General features: G+C 35.8%; 2 protein-coding genes and 1 non-coding gene across 3 annotated transcripts in view; all 3 read right to left on the bottom strand.

Annotated features, from left to right (window-relative positions):
- LOC131953688 (alpha-1,6-mannosylglycoprotein 6-beta-N-acetylglucosaminyltransferase A) overlaps window positions 1–2,287 on the bottom strand; it is a 93,482-nt gene extending 91,195 nt beyond the window's left edge. The window contains exon 1 of the mRNA XM_059316998.1: window positions 2,147–2,287. The gene's annotated coding sequence lies outside the window, so the exon portion shown is untranslated. The remainder of the gene's footprint in view (window positions 1–2,146) is intronic.
- A 2,893-nt stretch (window positions 2,288–5,180) lies between these two features.
- LOC131953689 (transcription factor Sp3) lies at window positions 5,181–16,396 on the bottom strand. The gene is made up of 9 exons (XM_059316999.1): window positions 16,252–16,396; window positions 14,850–16,142; window positions 14,152–14,277; window positions 12,792–12,948; window positions 11,464–11,668; window positions 10,654–10,749; window positions 10,199–10,299; window positions 9,708–9,830; window positions 5,181–9,123 (listed from the first exon to the last, which is right to left on the bottom strand). Exons 1-9 carry the CDS (start codon window positions 16,312–16,314, stop codon window positions 8,963–8,965), a joined length of 2,325 nt encoding a protein of 774 aa, XP_059172982.1. The 5' UTR covers window positions 16,315–16,396; the 3' UTR covers window positions 5,181–8,962.
- Window positions 16,397–25,235: 8,839 nt separating this feature from the next.
- Window positions 25,236–25,307, bottom strand: Trnam-cau (transfer RNA methionine (anticodon CAU)). Its single transcript has one exon. It is a non-coding gene; the product is annotated as a tRNA-Met (tRNA).
- Window positions 25,308–25,318: the final 11 nt, after the last annotated feature.

The raw sequence follows: 25,318 nt of genomic DNA on the forward strand, positions 1-25,318 counted from the left end.
GACAGAAACTAACTATATAAACACAATTGTTAATTACCTAAATTCAATTTTTATACTAGATCTAAATATAGTGAATTATAAATGGAATAAGAACCATCTATTCTAATATTTAAAATAATATTTCTCACAATTCAAAGCAGAATATGTAATTTTAAAAATATAAAAATTATGTTTTACAAAAGAGTTTTCTATCAAGCGGTTATGGTATTGCATGAATAGAAAGCAAATTAAATGTTACACTTAAAAATGTAGGCTTTTGTGAGAGCTAAGTTAATCAGGTAATCCATCTTTGGCTTGCCAGGATTTATAGCTTTATTATAGTAAGCTTATCAGATCTGATCAAGCCCTGCAGGGGGGAGGGTAAAAATGTCATCAGTTGGGGGATATAACAATGTATTCACTATAAAGTTGGCCAGGAACATTATGCTTGAAAATGTAACTGCTACCATCAGAAATAAATAACTGAGTATCAAAAGTTACTAGATTTATTGTCAGTGTACCCCTATGACTGTGTATGATTTTGTACGCTTTTAACAGAAATATGTGATTAGGGCCTAAAGTTCATATATTTTTATCCTTGAGACTGTGATTCTATGAAGAATGTGTTATGTTCAATTAATCTATGATTAAAGCTTTTTTTTATTACTCACATTTAAAACAAGGTGTGTTGAATGATGATTTAAATAGGCATGATACTTAGTTACTAATTGATCTACATCACTTGTGGACTACTTAGTCTTTAGGCTATGGTGTATTATCGGGCAATATTAAAAGGAGTTATTAGTAATTAACATGCCTGTTAGGCTTTGAAAAATGACTTGAATAATGTGTATCTAAGTAAAGAAGACTAACTTGCCAGAAAAAAATTTAATTATTTTGCTTAAAACAAAGTTTCTAGATTCTTACAATTTTTTAGTTAATAAATATATCAATATCATTTAGTTTGAAATTATTCAACTTTGGTTGACGATTTAAAGTTGATGATTAAAAAATTTCAAACCTAATCATTTTTATCCAAAACTACAAATACTACTAGATCTAGACCTAATTGGATCTAATTACTAATACTAGTTGTTGGATCTAGAAGTAGGCTACCGCAGTAGGCCTGCATAATTGACCTTAAATTTTTATTTAGGCCTTAGACTAGACTTACGACATTTAATTAATTAAATATTAAGATTAGGGTCTATTATGTGTTATAATTTATTACAAAAAAAAAATTAGGCTTAATTATAAAAGAATGGGACAGCTTGGACTGGGAGAGGTATACTGCTAACCCGAGAGTCGAGTTCAAATCCGGGTTTAAATCAGTACAACAACCGTGTCCACCCAGCCTCGATGGGTACCTAACTCATTGTTAAGGAAAGTAAAGGTGGCTGGGCAAAGTGCTGACCACACATTCCCTTCATATGCCAAGTCGAGAAACACATTAACTCTACTTCATCTGCCCAAAGGATCTCTAGGATTTTTAACTTTTTTTTATAGACCTAAATTTCAACTTGATCTAAATCTAGATTGAAATCTAGATTCTTGTCTAGTCTAGCCTCAGTCTGTGTTCATGTTTTACAATATGAAGCGGAAAATAAATATTCGATACAAGTAAACTAACACTTAACACTACTTAACAGTTAACAGTAGTTTAAATGTTCAAGTTCATTAAAAAAAAAATTTAAATGATTGGCTTACTCAACAATGAAGAACAAGTCGAATGTCAGTGTCAACACTTAAACAGTTAAATTACATCAACTTGGTCTCAAATTTTTTTTAAAAAAAGCAACTCTAGATCTAGATCTCTAGAGTCTAGATAGTAGAAAGACAGTTGACAGTAGTTACAGTAGGCCTTAAAATAAATTAAAATATAGATCTAAATCTAAATAGGCCTATAATTAAATAGTACTTAAATAAGTTAAGAAAGTAGATCTAGAACTAGAAGTAGGCTAAATTAAAAAATTATAGTTTATAGTTATTAATATTAGATTAGTTAGAGCCTATCCTATGTGTATGTCAGTGTGTATGTTATAAAGTTTATAAACTAAAAACTAAAAAATAGTAAAAAAGGGTCAAAAGACAGCTGATACTGATGGAAGAAGAGGAAGTAAGTAACAGTAAAATTTCCAAAGATCACCTTGAGTAAAATTGTACTCACCGTATGGGGTAAAATATCCAAAGTGTCAGTGAAATACGGGCCATAGATGCTTCGTCTCGAACTAAATCTAGCCGTTAAATGTCCTCGTGATACAGACAGATCCGCCTCGGCCCGTTCGCCATTGTTTACTTTCTCGCGATTGTCCTCGGTAGAGAAGTCTTTCGCACCGTTAATTTCGGATCGATGCTGGGTATCGATTCTCAATCTCCGTCTTTATATAATATAGGCCTAGTAATTAACCGACATGTTTTTATTTATTTTAAATAAAGTTGTTGTTTTGTTATTGTTTTAAATAAATTTGAAATAATTTAAGAAAATGGTTTGTACGGATGAAAGATGAATACTTAATAAGAAAAGTTACACGAAATGGAGGGTATCGAACTCTAAAATATCAAGCATGTGGTTTTGGTTCATGCGTTACGTCTGTCAGCTCGTCAGTCTGACAGTGACACTACTAGAGTTTCTTCCAGGCATCTCTTCGGGGGAGTACGCCCCCCCCCCCAAAGAAAGTCTACCCCCCCCCAACGAAATGGAATTTATATATAAAATATATACTTTGAACAGTGTCCGCCCCACCCCCCGGAAATTTGAGTTCTCCCCCCCCCCCCCCCAAAAAAATTTCAAGTGCACCCCTGGAGAAAAAAGTCTGGAAGAAACACTGGACACTACTGTGACTGATGGAACTTTAGATGTTTTTGTTCCTACCCATCGGCGCCCTAGTTGGTTTTGCTCAAAGCCACCTCCACCGCATGCAAGTTCAGTGCTACTTTCAGGCAGATGAGTAGCTAGGGGAAGGTGAGTATGGCGGCTGTCTGGAGTGTCTAATCCTAATGGGGAGGGGGAGGGGGCGTCAACCTTAATGAATGAGGGGGAATCGCCAAACGAGCAGGGAAAACAATAAAAACTCAACCTGAGCTGCATTTATGAATTATACACAGTCTATATTAAGAAAATAGACTACTACTTGACTTTAAAGACTAATTGTGTGATTTCTACATCAATTGTATGACTGTTACTTGATAGTGATAAGTAGCCTACAATGCGCACCCAACCTTTCCAAATTAAAGAGGGGATGGGGGCGCTTTTTCTCCAACTTGTTAAACAATATAAAAATTGAGAGAGTGTCGGGAGAGCAAAGTTGATAGGTCGCTGGGCCTCAGCTTTCGGGCACCGTGGGGGGGGGGGGGGTCTTGAAACTTCGGGGGGGGGGGGATGGGGACTGGTTAGTCTACATAGTTTTTATATCAATTTTACATTAATTATATTTCGACCTGTGAGATTGGGGACGTAGTCTGAGGTCGTCGACACCACACACTGCTAAAATATTTGTTATAAAATGTGATTAGTGGTTTGCGAACTGTAATAGATAACTACCTGCTCTTTCATGAAACCAACCATCCGTGATTAACAGTTTACAGCCGACAGCTAGTCGATCGAGCAATCGTTTATACAAATATAATTATCTCCCTTTTGTTTATTAATAATCTTTAAATTAATTTTTTAAATTACGAATTGTGTGACCAGAGTTTCATCAACGCATCTCTTCGGGGGGGGGGGGGGGGCGAAGAGCCGCCCCCCCCCCCCCCCCCCCCCCCCGAAGAAAGTCTAACCCCCCCCCCCCCATACGAAATGGAATTTACCTAGAAAATATATACTTTTAACAATGTCCGCGGCTCCACCGGAAATTTTTAGTCCGCCCCCCCCCCCCCCCCCCGAAAATTTCAAGTGTCCTCTCCCCCCCCCCCCCCCCGGAGAAAAAAGTCTGGAAGAGTCACTGCACCTCCCCGTTCCCTTAAATATAACTATTCTCGTAGCTGCCCTAACCGCCCTCCATTCTTACGTCTCTAAGGAGGGGGATAGTTTTAGATTGCTTCACACACATATGGAACTCGTCCTGGAAAATAATAGGCCTACCTTGATTACTCTTGGACATTAATAATTAAAACCCTGTACCTTATACATGAAATACTGTAACCAAAAAGCTAGGTCACAAAACAGGTGAACTCTACTTCGCCTGCCACATGGCCTATTTTACTCCGTTAAAATGAACAGTTTCGTTTTTTTTATGTAGAGCACCGTTTAGATAAAGGAAGGAAAAAAAATGGATTAATCCAAATTAAAGGGAGACAATAAACACATTTTAAAAAATTAAACAAGTTTTCTCCCCTTTTTCCAGTTTGCAAACATTGCCCCTAGACTTGTTTTATCTAATCCATCAAAATATATCCTAACTTTTTAAGGACACACTATACGCCATTTATATATTTTTAAAAAAGCACAAGATTTCATTTAATCCACGATAAAAATAGCTGCAACTATCATTACGTTAACAAAAACATTGATTTAAAAGCTGTCTGAGTAATCAAATTTCATTGGCCGAGGCAAACAAGAGATCAAATTTCTAATTTGCGTTAACATTTTTTTAACAAAGATTAATGTCAAAGACTCAAGTCTCTCTTACAGCTTAAGGCTATTGTGTTTGTATGTGATATTATTTACGGCAGATCATTATTTTAAAAAATTTAAGATCTAGATTGAATTTAGTGTGATAGGATGCAGTGGCATAGGCTAGATTGTGGAATGGGGTGTTAGAAATTTTAGTCATAAAATCAACATTACATTCTTAAAACAGTTATATATATATATATATATATATATATATAGGCCTCTATATATTTCTAAAAATATAGGCTGTACAAGTTTTTCAGACACACTCTTATATACCACTTCCCCCCCCCCTCTGTATTGTATGGGAGCAGGCTATTACCCCCTGGAGCAATTACCCCCCACCACCCAGTTAGGGTTAAGGTTCTTCTGGATGGGGGGGGGGGGTAATTAACCTTGGGGGGTTGTGGGCATAATGTCCTAGACAAGTATTGCACAACATATGCTTGATCCGAAATGGAACGATGTAGTAGGCCGCTGGTTATAAATTATTCCAATTAAACTATACAATAAAAGCAAAGTCTCCGAACAATGCAGTAGGCAGCTATTTATAAATCATTCTAAACTATACAATAAAAACAAAGTCTCATTCATTAGTACCTCCTTAATTTTATTTCTTTAAAACAGATGTAAAAATAAAACAATCAACATAAATAAAGCCTAAAACTTTTTTTTTTCATAACTTGTTTGAAGAAATAAAATTAAATCAATACATAAAAATCTTCAGTGGTTAAAATAACACTACTTTCAATGGCATCTTCTCTCTTGTAAACATAAAGTGATCCTCTAATTTGATAACTGAACCCATTACTATTAAAATACTAAAAGAAACTAAGTATGTTTTTATTCACTTAATAACTTTTTGGTTTTAATAGTTATTGAAATAAAAAACAATATTTTGAGAAATCCAAATTTTATTTTTTTATTGCAAATAATATAAAAAACTAACTTTAGGGGCTTCACATATTTATAGTTATCAGAAATACTCTATGTGAACTAAAGTATTAAATTTAGAACTGCATGGAAAAATTATTCTGTTAAAACATAAACTCTGCTGAATATCACCAACAAAAATATTTACATGAAGTGTATTGCACAGAAATATAGTTCTTTTCGCTTTACCTTTTAGAGCCAATAAAAGTGTGAACTTCAGGGATTGGATACAGCCATGATTTTCAAAGATACAACAGAAATATCTCTGTAATTAAAACTGTCGACACCATGTTAATAAAAATTGGTTTTTAAGTTCTCTATATTCGCAAAATGCGTTGTCCATTTTTGTTTCAAAGCATAAATTAAATTATTTCAATTTAAGTTAAGGCCTTTCCAGCTGCTTATAAGTATGAGTTTAATTACTATCCCTTGTCACCAAAATGATATAAATCAAACATCATTCTAGCTGAGAAGATACCATAAGAATACTTTTATACCTTGGTTACTTGCATGCTATAGTTTTCTGACTATAGGAACTCTCTTTACAGCATGATTGTTTATATACTTAATATAGAATCAACCTAATGAAACTATTTTCTTACATGATTCTTTATATCTATATATATAATTCTCTTCTGGGAGACGCTAGAAAACAAGCTGTAAACGCGCTCCCTACCTGCCCACCCCTACATGGTTTAAGTGAGCTGTGTTCACTCTAAATGTTTACAAACAGAGCCGGGTTAGGTGACGACTATTAGGAGCAGATAATTTAGTTTAAAACGATTTTAAACGTAGGGGGGAGGGGTGAAGGAAAGGGGGGGGTTATGGTCCTTAACGAGCTACTAATAGTGTTTTAAAGAAATATTTTCAGTGGCAGCGTTGGTACTGTCGAATTCACAAATTATGAATTACTGAAAAGTAGAAAAAACAACAACTAACTAGCGGCGTATGTTATGCCGCGGGCCGGCTCGTATTTAATATAGGTTCAGCCTGTTGGGACTACATAGATTCTGATCTGTTGAATTATTTTCTTACACTTTGTTTATAAATATGTAATATGTTCTGATAATTGGGACTATGTTCTTCATCTTATTTAGAAAGAGCCTCTGCCAATGGTAACATTTTCCTTACACTTTACATGTGTGTAATAGAATCCAGGGACATTTAGAGAAAGCTCTGGAATGGGCATACATACATGTTAACAAATAGATACATTTAAAAAAAAAAATTTAAATTCAGAAATAATCCTGAAAGTAATACAAATTAACGTTTATCTGGGTATCTAAATAACAGATCAAAGGAAGTTATCATTAACTGTGGCAGACGATTTTCAGTAAACAAGTTATGTGTATATTATGCAACATGTTGAGGGATGGGCATACAATAAAACTGTACAGATATGTGAAGATATTGTGCAACATGTCTGGTTTATATACAAATGTGTACACACACACACTCTGTATATTACATACGGCAACAAAAGTATCAGATCAACCCTGGCTTGCACACATGAAAGTACAATGGATGAACAATAAATAACAGCAATGTTTTATGGTTAAAGTACAACTTAACAGTAAATTACTTCAAACTATTTCAACTAGTTTCTACAGATTCAATATCTCACTTGTACATTTTATTACCCATGTCTTTTTCACTTGTTATTCTATTTGAAGAAGATAAATCAACATGCATCTATATTCAACTAAAAGAATGATATGCAGTAATACTGATATGTGAATTTCATTAATCAATATTAAAAGTATGTGCATCATTTGTATGTGTGAATATATATGTGTGTAAATATATTTATTTATTAACTTCTAAACCATTAGCCTTTCTCTGCCCAATCTAAACAAACAACGAGATTTCATTTCATAGTTCACAGCCCAGACTTAAGATACCCATCAAGATAAAAATACTAAACAAAGATTTCAACCAACAATGTTTGAGTATCTCAGGTTAAGAATGTGGACGAAGAAGTCTTTTTACAAATGTACAGGAAATAATAGCTAGGAGTTTAATTTAATACAGGATTAACCTAAGCTCAGGTCAGGTATTTGCCCAAGTTGTTAACCTAGAGTAACAAAATACATTCAACTGCATAGCAGAATTTTCACCAACATAAGACTATTTATTACTTTTGAAAAGTACATAAAACTTACCTAAAAATGATTGAAATAGATTTTAGTACTTATTTTCAAAGTAAACATGTCAGTGCAAATAGCTGTCTTTAGAATAGAGGATAACCATTTTGAATTTAAAATATAAAAGTACTTATGCAAACATATTAATGAGATATAATATAATGAGTAGCAATGAATAAATTTTTAATACTTAGCATTGTAAGAAAGATTTTAATAAACGTCAAGCAAAAAATTCAGAATCAACAATTTTCAGGAGCTTAAAAAAAAAAACATTGTACTCTCACAGTCTGAAACTGTTGTGTGGTCTTCTGAGCTTAAGACTTGTTAAGTTAAAATATTGAGCACTCATGACAAGAAAAAAAAAATTGTAATAATAGTTAAAAAGGATTGTTTTTGCTGATTCAATAGGCTGCCTATTATTACTGACAAAATGAATTGAAATGGCACATTATAAAAGCTGAAGAAGCCTCATCTTATAAATAAAAGCAAAATATACTAGAATAGTATCAAGAAAAGCCAACAAAAAATTAACAAAACATTCCGTAGGATAGAAAACGTCTTAGTGGGCTAATAGACTATGTAACAGGAACTCCAGCCATACAATACCCTAAATACCCTGACATAAGTTAGAGGAACTTATCAAAACTGGATGAATTCAACAATACACTCCAGGCAAAAAAACAACTATCACAGGGATTTAAAACTTAAAATTAGCAAAAAATGAATTCACTGCACCAAACATGTGCTACATTGATTTCTTAGAGTGAAGTCATTTCTATACCCAGCAATAATTATGTCTCAACATCAGATCATGAAAGTTACACTTAGCAGTATAAAATTTAAACTGATGCAGGAAAGCACAGTGCAAACAACATAACAAAGTAATACATTCAGAGGCAGAATCCAACTGTCGTATCATCCTCAGATTTCTTATTTTCCTTAAAAGTCCACCTACCAGAGTTCAGAATCACCAACCATACTTATATTCCTCCCATACATATAAAGTAAAATTTCCCTTACAAACCTGACGGTCTATGGGGCAAGTGAAGTAGAGTTCACTTGTTTCTGTGACCTCGGCATATGAAGAGAGTGTGATTGGCACTATGCCCAGCCGCCTTTACTTTCCCTAACATCAGTTAGGTACCCATCAGAGTTGGGTGGACTCAGGGACGGTCTATTGACTTCAACCCGGATTCGAACTCGAGACTTACGGGTTAGCAGTCCAGCTCTCAACTGCTAGACCACTCCGTTCATACATATAAAACTGAGATATATATACAGACGCAGGCCATTATCATGAGACCAGGACCTGATCACTATCAGCTTCATCATCCTCATCACCTGACATCTCCACCTTGAACACTTTGGAGTTGTCGTCCATCTCACAGCCGTCATCCTCATCTTCCACATCCTCCTCCTCCTCGCCCCCATCCATATTACCATCCATGTCAAGGCCTAGTGGACAGAAATTATACAAAGTATTTTATTTTAATGGTTATTTGCAAGTCAGTAGAGCAATTTTGGTTTTAAATAGTATTAATATTGTAAAAAAAAAATTAGCTTCGAAATGTGAACTATTTATGTTCCAATAAACAAAACCTAAAATTACAATGAGACAATTAATAAAATGTAACAATTAATAAAATGTAACAATTAATAAAATGTAACAATTAATAAAATGTAACAATTAATAAAATGTAACAATTAATAAAATGTAACAATTAATAAAATGTAACAATTAATAAAATGTAACAATTAATAAAATGTAACAAAAGGAAGGAATCTAGATTTTTTCATTCAAAAGTTGTAAACAAAAATAAAATAAAAATGTATAACACTTATAATTTTAACTAATTTAAATGACAGAATCATCTACTATCAGGATTGGAAAAAAAATGACAATTCAAATACTCTAACAAACTGGAAAAAGTGATAATAAATTAAAATATTAAAGTGAACAAATGCTCATATACCAGGACTGGAAATAGTGACAATAAATTTAAATAATCAAACAAACAGGAAAAATTGACAAAGTCTACCTTCAGTGCTGGAGACAGTATCTCCCAACTGGCGCTTGCCATTATGAGTTTTGATGTGTTTTGTCAGGTGGTCACTTCTCATAAATCTCTTGTTGCACTCTGGACACTGGAACTTTTTCTCTCCTGTTTCATTCAAAGGTGTAAGTAAATTTATGCAAATTACTTTTTTGTACTTCAGCTACAATAGCATCCTTCAACATTCTATAGACTATACATGTGATTTAGATAAAGATTACAGACAGAAATGGAAACACTCATTTTTTCCAATTACCTCAGCACAGAATTGTCTAATTTAAATTTTCCCCATTACATGAAAGTTTATATTTTAAATTGTAATATGTAGATTACAATTGTAATACAATATACATTACAAGTATGTAAACAAAGCTGTCACAAAACACAATAATTTAAAACATGATTAGCTCCCTTAGAATTACTAATTTCAAAATCTACACACAAATACATTGCTATCACAAAGTATTTCCACACACCTGTATGAGTGCGTTTATGCCTCTGTAATTCATCAGATCGTGTAAAGCGTTTTCCACAGAACAGCCAGCTACACACAAAGGGCCGATCTCCTGAGTGCCATCTGTAGACAAGACAATAAGAGATTTACATGTAGCACCATTACAATAAAAACTACGTTTTGACAAACATTTGTTCTAGCCAGCAAATAAGGAGCATTTACTATTTACACTACTTTGTTAATAATAAGCTAAATAATGCAACAAAAAAAATAACCGAACATTGTTTCAAGTGTATAGAAAAATATTTTAACATATTGTGGAGAATAAGAGGGAGGGTTAGAGAGCGAACATTATGGAAACTTTTGTCTAATAGTAGTTACACAACTAGGCCTACTATAACTTAATTAACTATATTAATAATTACCAATTATTTAACCAACATAATGAATACATAAACTTAAAAAATATTTTTATACCTTAAGTGAGCACGAAGATGTGATGTTTTCCCGTAGACTTTGCCACAACCTTCTATGTGACATATGTGCTGCTTCTTCTTACTTTCACCTACATGCCTTTATAAAAATAACACAGATAAATATCATGTGTAGACCTGCTTGGGTTAAACTTATATAAAACACAATGATAATGATACTTTGACTGAACTTAAATTTTAAAAAGATCAATAACCAAAGATTTGTAATTTTTAAAAATTGAACTATGTAGTTCAGTAATAGATGCTAGCCCAAATTTCCAGAGCTAGAATTTCAGCTTTAGGGTGTACCAGAGTCCACCCAACTCTGAAGGGTACCTGACTCAGGTCAGTAAAGGATGCTAGGCATAAAAAAGACCACGCTATCCCATTATAATCTGAGGACACAGAAATAGGTGAACTCTACTTCATCTGCCGATTGACAGCCAAGTCAGGGTAACATACTATTAATAATAATATACGAGCCGGCCCGCGGCATAACATACGGCGCTATTTAGTTGTTTTATTTTCTACTTTTCAGTAATTCAAAATTTGTGAATTCGACAGCACCAACGCTGCCACTGAAAATATTTCTTTAAAACACTATAAGTAGCTCGTTAAGGACCATAACCCCCCCCCCCCTTCGATTAAAATTGTTGGCTCTGCTTGTAAACATTTAGAGTGAACACAGCTCACTAAAACCATGTAGGGGTGGGGAGGTAGGGAGTGCGTTTACAGCTTGTTTTCTAGCGGCTCCCAGAAGAGAATTATATATATAGATAATAATATATGAATACAAAGAGCTTTATGAGCTTACTTGTCGGACGAGACACAGTTGGGGCATGTGCACGCCACCCTGCGCACCCTTCTGCCAGTTTGTGTTGAGTCAGAACAGGAGCCGCCGGTGCTTGTGGGTGAGCCAACTGACAGGGTGGCACTTGAGCTGACAGCTGGTTGTGCCTGCGGTTGGTTGCTGACCAGCTGCCACTTGGTGGGGTCATTGGGGTCCTGCTGAAGCTGGGCTGAAAATGGGTTGTTTGGTTTGCCATAATGTTCTACATGTGGTTTTGTTTGGGGCAATCAGGTATAACTAAAATACAATACAATGCTTTAAGTAAAGGAGAGATTTAATCATAGGTAACTAAGAAAATATAAACAATGAAACTAAAAGACATCAGAAGAAAAAGAATGTCAAAACAAATACAGAAATTCCAATGGAATAAAAAAATTAAAATTGCTTATAATATTATGTTCCACTCATTATATATATATATATATATATATATATATATATATATATATATATATATATATATATATATATATATATATATATAGGCTACATATATATACATATATAAATACTTTGCATAAAACATTTTTTGCAAACCCTCCGAGTGGTAAAACTTAAGGCTGATTTTTCCCGTTGAAAATATTATTATTATAATAATGAAAGTGTTAGACTCTAAACGTTACTACAAAAAATATATTTTTATTTTATGTCAATTTTCCTATAAGACCATTTAATGGCTTATAACAACAAAGGTTTTTATTTTATTTTCATTGTTATTTTAACAAATTGCAAAATTTTAATGTCACTATTTTAGTTTTTATAGCAATTATTAGCCAACCATGCTTATCCTTTCAGTAGTCCAGAATAATGATATTTGCTCTGAACCTGATCAGTAGCTTGCAATAAATTAAATTATCTTCCTTCATTAGCTTTCTCGTCCCTAAATTTTACATCCCTATTTGTTACTGTACCAAGTAAACTTGAAATTAATTCCTTATGACTATGGTAATATTAAATTTGATTTCGTTGCGTTAAGAAAACTGCCACATCAAAAATGAGTTACAAGGTTTTACTTCATTACAAGATTAATTATTCTACCAGAAAAAAAGTGTAAAATATAAATAGACTTATCTGAGACTCGCAGCAAAAATTAAAATAGAATTAAACCCTGCTTATGACATGGATCACAGCAAAGGTAAAGTAAATCTTAGCCTTACTTATGACCCCCCTGTTGGTTACTTATGACACGGCTCACATCAAAAGGTCAAGTAAATCTAAGCCTTACTTATGACCCCCTGTTGGTTGCTTATGACACAGCTCACAGCAAAAGGTAAAGTAAATCTATGCCTTACTTATGACCCCCTGTTGGTTTACAGTTGCTGTCTGGACTGTGTTTTGTTGAGTCTGGATGGGTATGGCACTGATAGTTCCACCTTGTGTTCCAATGGCTACAGCTCCTAAATTAGACATGGCTGCATTGTTGATTATCTGCCCTTGCTGCGTCAATGCCTGAATACAGAAGGAACATAGTTAAATTAATGGTATTTTAGTTAACTGAGCCCAATTAATAGCATTAAATTAGAGTTCAACTTGTAAAATGAGAATTAATGTAACATTTATGTAATAATACCATACAGCTTTAAATATTTTAAACCTTAGGCCTATATGGTATTTGGTACACATGAAATGAAGAACAATTATTTTTGTGAAATTAAGTTAAAGCTGCACATTATAAGTTTATTTAACCAGCAAAATGCTAGTTTTCCTCAAACTGGCATTGTCAGACTTTAATTGGCCCCACTAAATGAAAGCTATTATCGCTTTCATTACAAGTGTTAAGTCATAAAAACACAATGTCTTAAATTACTTATAATCATGATATAGCGCAGGGGTTCCCAACCCCGTGCCCGCGGGCGCCATGGCGCCCCCGAACGATTCGTATGTGCCCGCCTCTCACTATTCGACAGAGACAGAATTTTTTTCATAAACGTTAAAGGTTGAAGGGGATGGAAATCAAAAGTTTGAGGGGGGGGTGCAAATCGAAAATTTGAGAGGAGGGGTGCAAATCAAAAAATTGAGGGGGGGGGTGCAAATAAAAAATTTGAGGGGGTGCAAATCGAAAATTTGAGGGGGGGGGGGGGTGCAAATCAAAAGTTTTGTCCCCGGGTGACGGCGGGAAGGGTCGCTACGCCTCTGAAAGGAGTTTGTCGATTTAAAATAGGTGGTGCCCGCCACCCTACTGATATTTTAGAATGTGCTCTAGAGTAAAAAAAGGTTGGGAACCCCTGATATAGATATATAAGTATATATTTAAGCATGGTTTCTTTCAGACATTTTGCAGGGTAACATTGGCACTTAAAACTCAGGGGGTGAATGGTAAAAATATATATTTGCAATTAAAAATTATTTTAATATTTAGACATGTTGGGGGAGGAGTTTGGACGTCCTCCTAGGAAATGGCTGACATGAAATATTTTTTAACCCCATCCCCCCCCCCCCCCCCCCCATTTATTATATCTTAAAACTTATTAAGTTCTATAGTTCGGTTGACAGTTACAATATATAAGACTTAACAGCATCAAACAAAAAAGTCTCTGGATTATCAATCATAATCATACACATCAAACCTTTAACTTCAACAAAGTATTTTTTTTCATTTTCAATTTGATTTTTTTGTATGTAATTACTTCAACAAATACTAATTTAAGCTACCTGAAGTCCTTGAATGTTTTGCAGATTTTGTAAAGCAGGAAAGGTCTGAATGTTTTGTAAACCTTGAATGTTCTGTAACTGGACAGCCTGTACCCCTTGATTTCTTGGAGCTTGCATGTTCAGGGCCTAATTTATCAATAATATGGAGCAGCATTATATAACAATACAGAAATCATACAACAGTATTTTAACAAACAAACCATAACATTTTTAAAATAGATGTCCAATAGCATTAAAAAACAAAACTTGATTAACGGAAAAATCTTTAAAAAGAATATGTCATTTCTACACGTAGTTATGAAAAATGTACCTCTGTAAAGATAGAATATATATCAATATGACAGCATATTCTAAAGTTATCTTTGCTTACCCCTATTCCAGCAGTTAAACTGCTTATCATGGTTGAATGGACACAAGATATAATTATTATATTCCTTATTATCTGAACCATAATACCTAATACCAGTAGAATAGTATTCATACTTTATATATTTTATGACTCAAACACACAATGGTGATGTAACTGATGTGGATAATTCAATTTAAAAGACACATTAAAAATAAAGAACCCTTATTTGGTTATAATTTAAGACAGTAAAAGTGAGCATTTATCTTGGAGTTTATGCATATCTGTTTTCAATTTTACTTCTAAAATGTAAAAATAATGTTAGTGAGTTTGTTAAAGAAAATTGTCTTACTTGTAACCAGTTGACCTGTCCCTGATTGGTCAACTGGATGCCTCCCAGGTTTTGAGCATTTGCCATTCCCTGAAGCAACTGCTGTTGAGCCAGTACATTTTGAATCATCGCAGCATTTTGTGAACTGGTTGAAGTGGTTGTCGAAACGCCACTAGATACAGTGTTCGCTTGTGGGTACGATGGTACGGTTAGAGTTGGAAGAGATACCTGGGTTTGATTAGCTGGCTGGGATAGAATCACCTGACCCTGAGGGGTGTTTATCACATTTAAAGTCTGAACACCAGCATTGGCGCCTGATAAAGTCATTCCTGTCATTTTGGATGCTTGTGAAGTGTTGGGGTTGTTTAAATGCCCAGTGTTGGATTTTAGTTCAATTTTTTGACTGTTTTGGACATGGTTTTGAGATTCCTCTGCTTGTGCCACAGCCATGGTTTGTTGTTGGTTTTGGGCTTGTGAGGCCATGAAAGTCTGCAGTGATTGGGGGGTGGTGGCAAGAGACATGATTCCATTGCCACCAACTTGGGAAATGTGTGTTTGGATTGGAATGTTTTGGGCTGGAAGCTGAATAGTTTGTAACACAGTCTGGCCATTTATGGACACAGGCACTTGTATGAGATTAGGCATCTGCTGCATGGTTTGAAAACCTGGTATCTGAACTGCTTGTAAAAGGTTTGCATTTGGCCTGACTGCATTTTGCATTCCTCCTAAGCTTATTAAATTTCCCCCAATGTTGATAAAGCCTCCAAGCCCCCCTAACCCGGATACATGTTGGAAAATATTTGCTGCAGGGGCTGCTGTAGGCATGCCCTGAGTTCTAATAATTTGCCCCGTTGGTGTAATCAATGTTTGTTGAGGTGCCTGCATTGTATTTTGATTTTGACCACCAGATGAGGGTAATAGAAAGGCTTCTTGTAAATACGTTTCTTGCCCATCAATATTCACTGCCTGGTATGAAGGCTGAATGACACTGTAAGTTAACTGACCATTAGGTCCTTGTGTAGCCACTATTTGTTGACCTTGAGAGAACAGCTGACCACCTACATTATTTTGCATTGCTGTTTGTTGAATAACATTGGCAGCATTGAGGGGTTTTCCTGACGTATTTACGATGGTTCCATTCGGCAGCTGCACCCAACCTGCTATTGCATCAGTGGTGTTGCCACCTTGCCCCGCCCCAACTACCCTCACATTAGAATCCCCTCCCTGTCCATACCCTTGTTCTTCACTTTGGGCGGGCGATCCTATTTTGCTACAAGTCGCCGCCAGCATAGCAAGGGGTGAGGGTTGAGCGTCCTGCAAGGCGGAGTCAGAAAGGGGTGTAGTTAGAAATGGCGGATATACAAAACAACATAAAATACGATTCGACAACTCAACCGCGGATATTATAAAAAAATTAACATACCTGTGATGAACTAGTAGCAGCTACGTAATCAGAATTTCCTCTGTTACCATTAGCTGTCGCCATAATTTACAAACGAGCACAAAATATTAATTAAATACCATTGCGAACAATCCTACTAAACACACGAGGATAAGGCACAAAGAGTTGTTTTGACCTGGGAAGTGGAGACCCAACCTTCCGCACAGTACACATGTATTCATACACTACATAAAATTACATTTCTATCAAATTTAAACATATTCTCAAATTGAAAATGTTAAAAATCTTTAAGAAATTGTATTTGTGTGTGTTAATATTTTATTTTTAAATAAACATATTCTATAATAGCGGAACTATAGTTTTAAGCGCAATAATTTGTACTATAGTAGTTGCTGCGCATCCGGCCTAGTTTTTCTTTGATTGACAGTTGGAACACCCAGCTGCCACGATCAAAGACCTAGCATTACACGTCCCCTCCCATGCGTCCGTAAAAAAATAACGTGACCCCTGCTGGTCGATATTCCGAGCCGCGCCCATCCGGCGGTGGCAACCACAGATTTTCTAATGTCCATCCCTCGATGGGCGTCTTACTGTGTCATAGGTTTAATGATTTCAATGTTTTACACTCATTTCAAATACTGTAATCGCAATTCAAAATTATATTATGCTTTATCCTATGTATAAAGGCGAAAATATAATTGTATTAATAATAACACGAAATATTGTAATATAGATCTAGGCATATACACAATAGAAGGCGTAGTAGATTTGATTTAGAGAATTTTGGTGATTCATTAGGCCTGCTGTAAGTTGTAAAGAATCTTCTAGATCTATATAGGTCTAGATATATAATAATATAGATTATAGCGGGCAGGAACAGGGGATGGTTTATTATTTCGAGCCGTATTTTATTTTCTTAAGTAGTGAAATTTGTGTAGCTCCGTATTAAATTCTTTATTTTTTTAAATTATTTTTTGGATAGTGCTTAGATTAATGCATTAACAAGGCCCTACATTAATACAAGGTTGACATGGACTTACACATTCTAAATTTAAACCTAAACAGCTTAATTAAAATACTGTTTCTGGTGGCGGTGTAAAGAGTTTTCCCCCCTCACTAAATGCGTGTCGTGATTGGGTGGGGGGAGGAGGCGGATCTAGGAGTGGCTTGGGTGAGGCTTAGCCGCCATCCCTGCTTCGCCAAAAAAAAAAGTGATAGATCCTAGTTGTAATGTATGATACATTTTAAAATATATTTTTCTTGATATTTCTTAAAGAACATGCCTATATATATATATATATATATATATATATATATATATATATATATATATATATATATATATATATATAGGCCTATACAATAAACATGTATATAAAAAAAAGTATATAGGGGGCCCTATACATATGTATTATATATATATATATATATATATATATATATATATATATATATATATATATATATATAATATATATATATATATATGTATATATATATATATATATATATATATATATATATATATATATATATATATGACCTCAGCATATTAAGGGATAAAGAGGTCAGCATTATGCTCTGATGCTTTTTCCCCAATGCGAATCAGGTGCCCATTAGAGCTGAGATGGGGAGGGGGGCATTCGAAACATTCAATACAAATGGTAGCTGCAGTGAGGTGAAACTTTCAAGGGAGGTGGACTAAATTTTCCGGAGGGAGTGGGGGGGGGGGGGGGGGGGGTCGGCGGACACTGGTAAAAGTATATAGTTCTATACAAATTCTATTTCTTTCGGAGTGGATGGGGGAGGGGGGGTCGGGAGAGGGATGCCCCCCCCCCCCCCCCCGAAGAAATGCCTAATTGAAACTCTGCTTTCGGGTCCACTATTCGATCACTCACGCCATGAAACACTAACGAAAATGCAGTCCAAAAGTCCCCCCCCCCCCCATGTATTAGAAAAAATATATATTTACCTGAAATCGATACACATTCTAACACGGGAAGCCTATGGATTCTATAGTATCCGCCGCTCCCCCTCCCTCCCCGGAAAATTTAGTCCGCCCCCTCGAAAATGTCAAAAATCTGAAAGAAACATAAGAAACACTGCGTGACGCCGCCCTTTATCACCCCGACAGTAGTATATCACAGAGAGGAGGAGGGCGGGGACTGAGAATACAAACTGCACTGATTGTGTACGACGCATTAATGACAACTACAGCTAAATCTAAACCCCGACTTTAAAAAAAAAAAAAAACAATACAAAAAAAAAAACAAAGCTTGTCCTGAAATCAATAACGTGTAGGCTATGTCTATTATCGTCCCATATGCCGCTTATAAACTGCTGGAGTCTAGGGCACACGTGAATGTGCTCGTGTTTCGTTATGCAAAAAGTCACATGTAGAGTTTTTTCCTGTTATCTCCTCTGTGGTGGGGGGGGGGGGGGGTCGGAGAGGCTGCCACCCGCCCCCCCCCCCCACCCCCCGAAGCACGAGTACCGACCTGAGACCTCTTCCCTTCCCCGAATGAAATATAATTTATTTAACAAATATATAGGGGCCTACTTCGAACAGTGTTCGACCTCTTCCCCCTCGTAAATTTAATTTCGCCCATTCCCCGAAAGTTTCATGTGACATATCCCCCCCCCCCCCTCCACGGAGAAAAAATCTCTGAAAGAAGCACTGGTCGCAACATATTTACACAATATCAAGACTGATAATTCAAATACATAAAACTCAGACTTGTCATAAAGGTTCTTAGTACTAAAGGCTACTCAGTTATTTGCTCGTTTGTTTTCAGACTTTTCTCTGAGGGGCACTTGAAAATATTTGGAGGCAGACCAATTTTTCCTATGGGGAGGGGGCGGGGATACTGGTAAAAGTATATATTTTCTATAGAACTTCTGTTTCGTTCGGGGGTGGAGTTAAAAGTGCTTCAGAGGGCTAGGGGAGGGGCATTACCGCCCTCCTGAATAGATGCCTAAAAGAAACCCTTATTATACTGAGAGTATATAAGCCCCGAACCTACACACTATTTCAACTCTCATTACATGCGGAGATTTTAATAATAAATTAATTTCTTTTAATTAACAAATAGATAATTTACTAATCTAATTTAAACTATATATATATTTACTATAGCTTTTATACTTTACATTTGTTTACAAGCAAGACAGCGGTAATTCACAACTGAATCCTTTGTTCTTTTGGCTGTAGACTACGACGTGTGTTGTCTACAACAGATGTGTTAGTGTTGTTTGTGTGTGTGTGTGTGTGTGTGCTTAGTAAACGTGTAGCCTATCTGCTATAATAATCGATCACAAGTTTTCGTATACAGACTCAAATTTTAAACGTGGTCTGATAGCATGTAGGATGAATTGATACGTAGGCGCAACATTACATTTCGCCGCCCCCTAATTACAATACATAGGCCAAATCGTGGGTGGGTGTGGGGGCGGTAGCAGTTAGTGGGACCACCTCAAAAGGTTCTGCTCTATATACCCGCGCTTCATTAAAAAAAAACACCAAAAAAAAACACAAAAAAAACAACACAAAAAAACCTAAGTTGTGGTAGAAAAAGTTGATTTAAACAAGGGTCGTCGTGGTCGAGTCAGTAAAGACATGGATGCTAAACCGAAAAGTTCGAACCCTCGGGCAGATGAGACAACTCCAAAATCAAACAACTGCTGCCTTGTAGTTTGTTCTTTGTTCTTGGTTGGAAGCAAATCGGAGTCAATGGCGCTTAACCAGTTGACACGTATCCTTAATTGTGATGGAGGCGTGGTCGAGTCGGCAAAAGCTCATGGTTGATAAATTCGAAAGAAAATCTCAAGTTCAAACCCTCTGGCAGATAAGGCTCGATCCCTTCCAACAATAAAAATTAAGATCGAAGAAGAAGAAGAATTCGTGCATCAGCATCATCATTCCAGTGGACACCTTACAGAGCATGGCGGCGGTACGCGGGTTTTAAACGATTCCTTCAAGTTTGGGTCCATGACATTGCGGCGGGTTTTGTTTCCCTAACAACTGATCTTTTATCTAATTGAAGGAATTAGTACAAACTTTTGCTACGAAGGAGGCAAGTGAAATTTGATTTTGATGTCTACTTATAACGTTCATGCAATTGATAATAAATTAATATGTCTCTTTTAATTAATTGTTTGGTTATATATATATATGTATACGATCGAAATATAATTTATACAGAAACTATATACTTTTACCAGATAAACTCTACTTCATCTTCATTTGTCTTGGGCACGAACGGGAAAAAATTAAATAGCCTACTTTTGCCAGTTTATAGAATCACACTAATAACTGCCCGGAGATGTTGTTTCTTGGTCTACGCAATGTGTAATCGGTCCGTTTCGCCTTGGCATTTCTTGACAAACCAGCCGACCCGCGGCGTACCATACGCCGCTATTTCGTTGTTTTATTTTCAACTTTTCATTAATTCGGAATTTGTGAATTCGACACTACCAATGCTGCTACTGAAAATATTTTGCTTTAAAATATTATCGGTAACTCGTGAAGGACTATAACATCCCCCCTTCCTCTCCCCCCCCCCCCCCCCCCCCGCCCCCACCGTGAAAGCAGCCTCCTCTTGGTTACCTCCCCTAAGTTTCAAATCGTTTAAAAACTAAATTATCTGCCCATAATAGCCGTCACTAATACGACCCGGCTCTACGTTTTAAACATTTGACGTGAACCACAGCTCACCGGACTGGTGGGGGTGGGGGTGGTAGATATATGCTTAGATAGCGGGGGAGTAACGGAGTGCGTTTACGTGGTGTCTTGCATGGTCCCCACGAAGAGAATTATATATAGAAGATAAGGATCTGCCCGTGTTTTCCTGCTAGTTAGGCGTTGGTAATTTTCTCAAGTCACCTGATGCTCAATATACAACACAGGCATCCGTTAACGAAAAACGGAAGTTTGTTGTTCTTAGTTTGGGATATTTTCCACGACTCAAAACCTTACCAGAAAAGATTTATCGTTGCTGTTAAAGAGTGGGAAGCTTAGACAGCGCCATCGACGTGCAGATTTAGCTAAGAGTGACACACCCAGGACCGGATCGTTGGGGTGGGGGGGGGGGGGAGGGGGGCTAAAAATATGTAATATCAAAAAGCACCTAATAATTACTAACTTTGATTATCTTTTATAAACTATAGATGGTATATACAAAGGCGTAGCGATCTGTTTCAGCGCCCAGGGCGAACAATCAATTTTGCACCCCCTACCCCAAATTAGGCCTATATTGGCCTATAGTCAATCGCGTTGATGAAAATGGAAAGGTCAGGGCGCTTTTTACCAGTCACTTTGCCTTTTTATTTTGGTGTCACGCAATTGATGTATAAAACAATTAAATAAGTCCGTAATTTAAATTTCGAACATGTTAACGGATATCTAATTTTAATGTTGATTTAGTGATCAATCAAGCCTATGACAAGGTGTTCCAAAACACGTGAAATTTTGGTTTTTAATAGGGCTTGTAAGTTGTAAGTCTCGTTTTCTCCGACTTTGAATTAGAAATATGTTTTGGTGTGTAGAGTTTTGTAATGACGGGGTTTTCAAAGTATTGTCACTTGTTTGGCAAGTTTTGATGAACCGTTTAGATTCGGGAGTAATGGTGGAAGGCTGTTGCTGATATGGTTTCGTAGGTATAAAGTATCGTAGTGTTTAAGTGTCGTATTTTTTATTTGGCTTTTGTCGTGTAGTACTAGTTGAATCTGATTGGTACCAGAGAAATGGGAATGTAGGTGATGAAGTATCGTAGTTCTGGAGTCTGGGAGTATCGAGCCTTGCGGTATTAAAGTATCGAAGTGTGTTAACTGTTATCGTGTATTCGAAGCCCAGTTAAATCGTTGTTGATTGGGAGTATCGCTTGTAGAGTTTAGTTAAGTTAAGCGAGGTGGTGTCGTAGTTCTGGAGCATCGAGTCTAGTTATGTTTAGGTATCGAAGCTTGACATCTGTTGTGAATGTAGTAGAGTTTGAGTGTATCGAGTAGTCGAGTTTATCGTAAGTTAGATTATTTCAATTCAGGACGGAACACTACAAAGAAAGGTAGGCGTCCTCTAGCTGAAAAATCTTGAGTTTTTTAGGAGTTTATATTACCACTCTTAAAAATATTAATATATGATATTTAATAGGCTAGAAATTATAACTAACCATAAACTTTTTTTTTTCAAAATAAAATTTATATTTAAACAAGATTTAAAGCCATATCATATACATTTGCCCGTGTTTGACTTTTTTACTTTCTCGTATATATACGAAGTATAGAGAAAGTCTTGTAATCGAGCAAAAATTTTAAAAAAATCGAGATTTTTACAAATCTCGACGTTTTACACGTCACTGATACGGAAAAACATAATTTTGCAATCTTGTCCATATGTCTGTGTGTGTATGTGTGTGTGTGTGTGTGTAAACACGATAACTTGAGTACCGTTACAGCTAGGTTGATGAAATTTCATATATAAGTACTTTATCAAAATTGTAGATGCGTATCAACTTTTGAGCGATTTCCGATAACCGGAAGTGGTACTTTTTCTACTTTGAATTTTTCAAAAGCCTATAACTTGAGTACTATTTCAGATAGATAAATGAAATTTCACATGTAAGTAAAATATCTAATTCTCTACCTTCTGTCAAATTTTGAGTAATTTCCGTTGATTGGAAGTAGTAATTTTCACTCTTTCCAATTTCTCAAAAAAAAAAAAACGCATGTGAATTTATAAAGTACTAATAATATTCCGCACTTTTATACACATCTTTATTCGGCGTTCGCTTGGTGTGCAATTCTTTTTTCTATGAGATTCTATTCTATTTTAAAAAGTTTAAGTATTTAAAATTAATTTAAAATCATAACTATGTCCCGAGTTCCCATCCCCTGTTGTTTTATATAAGAATATTCGAGAAAGTTAAGGGAAGATAACTCCTGGTTTATTTTCTAATACTTTTATTTACCATATGGAAAGTCGTCCCTTTATTTTGGGGAGCCAAAATTAATGATTAAATTGTTGTCCACAGATACAGTCAAATTGATGTCATCGTATTTGACTCGAAGTATGTTACAATAAAGCTATTGTGTTTGTACTTTCAAGCAACCTACAGTTAAGTAGTCAATTGGAAAAATATATTGTTTTCACAGGTTACATAATATAACAATTAATTATATTGATAATGTAATGAAATTGTTTTATTGTGTTTTTCAAGCATGTCTTAAAGTATACTTGGTCAATTTAGCTACACTTGTGAAAGTGATTTCCCTTGAAGTAAATTTTGGTATTTCTGATTTGCAAATGGGAGATAATTCGTTGCTAAACTCTACATTCATTTCAAATTCATGCACATTAGTTTGACCGCTTACTTATAAATACAACTTTAAGTTATTATTAGCTATTGTAAAAATTATATAGAGCAGAAGTTCGAAACAAAATAGTTTGGTAGGGTTTTTTTTTAGCATTATCAAGTTGAAATCAAATACATCAGCCACTGTAGCTTGCAATACTTAATATGAGTGCAACTAATGCGATTAAAATCGTCTTAGTCGTAAATTAATCATCTAATTAATTGTCTTTTTCAAATTTTTCACCCTTTGCTACAGGATTCATTTATAACAATTGTAGGCTGGAAACACTAACATTTGTAAACTTTATGTCCTTCAGTAGACTCTTGGACCTAGCAACAATTTAATAGAATGTGATTTTGCTTCCACACTGGAATTGAATTGAAGGAATTAGTACAAACTAGTATTTCTTCCAGACTTTTTTTCTCCGGGGGGGGGGGGGTCACTTGAAATGAATGTGGGGGGGAGGCGGACTAAAATTCCCGGGGAGGGGGCACCTTTCCCCCCCCCCCCCCCTCCCCCAAAGAGATCCCTGGAAAAAAAAGGAATGCAAAAACTTTTGCGACGAAGGAGGCAAGTGAAAATTGATATTGATGTCTACCTATAACGTTTATACAATTGGTAATAAATTAAAATGTCCCTTTTAATTGTTTTATAATTATCCATATGTTTTATTAATTAATTTTAGTGAAAGTCACTGAAAGGGGGCGTTTTAATAAGTTTTGCCTAGGACACACCATTGCCTAGACCTAATCAGAGCTACTTTCAGGTATCTCTTCGGGTGGGGGGACGCTACAAACATGTCTAGCCCCCCCCCCTCCTCCCCCCACCCCCGATTAAAATATAATTTATACAGAAAATATATACTTTAACCGGATGAACTCTACTTCATCTGCCCCATGTGTCTTGGGCACGAATGGGAAAAGATGATATGGCCTACTTTTGCCAGTGTCCACCCCCGGAAAATTGACTCCGCCCTCCCCTCTCCATACACCCCCCCCCCCTCCCCTGGATAAAAGAAGTCTGACAGAAACACTGTCAGAGGTCTGATTAGGCCAAGAAATTTAAAATAATATTTAGCATTTAGCTTTAATGGCACGGTGAATTAAATGAGTAGCTTGGCACAATACTATTATGCGCCAAATTTCCAGTGATGAGCACCGTCTGCCTAAGTTGATCAAATTTCAAACAGAACATACGCGAATATCCACACCAACGCAAACATGCCATAACAATAGAAGTTTATTTACAAAAGATGTCATTTGCAGCGTTTCTTCTGGGGGGGGGGGCGGACACTAGTCAATGTATATGTTTTCTATATAAATTCCATTTTGTTCGAGGGGGCGGAAGAAACTCTGGTCATTACTGTCAAATATCAAGCAGCAAATAAAGGTGAAAATATAAAAAAAAAAAAAAACTCAGCATAGTTTTAGTCGAAACTTTGAAAACTGAAACCAGATATAGAACTGTTTACTTGAGCTTACAAACTACCTCTGTTGCTATTTTCAACTAAATGAAGATCGTAATAGCAAAAATGTTGCATTACCTCGAAAGATGTTTATATCTAGATGTTTGTAAATTGTTTGCTTTAGTTTTGAAAACGAAAATTTCTATATCTTAAAATCTCCTTTAAATGCAAACACGATTTAAAAAAAAAATGTTAGCAGAGCGTGGTTTCGATCCACGGACCTCTGGGTTATGGGCCCAGCACGCTTCCACTGCGCCACTCTGCTGACGACGAAAA

Source organism: Physella acuta, unplaced genomic scaffold (assembly GCF_028476545.2).
Source record: "Physella acuta isolate Inbredline_101_S28 unplaced genomic scaffold, ASM2847654v3 ptg000938l, whole genome shotgun sequence".
In the NCBI taxonomy this organism is placed as follows: domain Eukaryota; kingdom Metazoa; phylum Mollusca; class Gastropoda; family Physidae; genus Physella; species Physella acuta.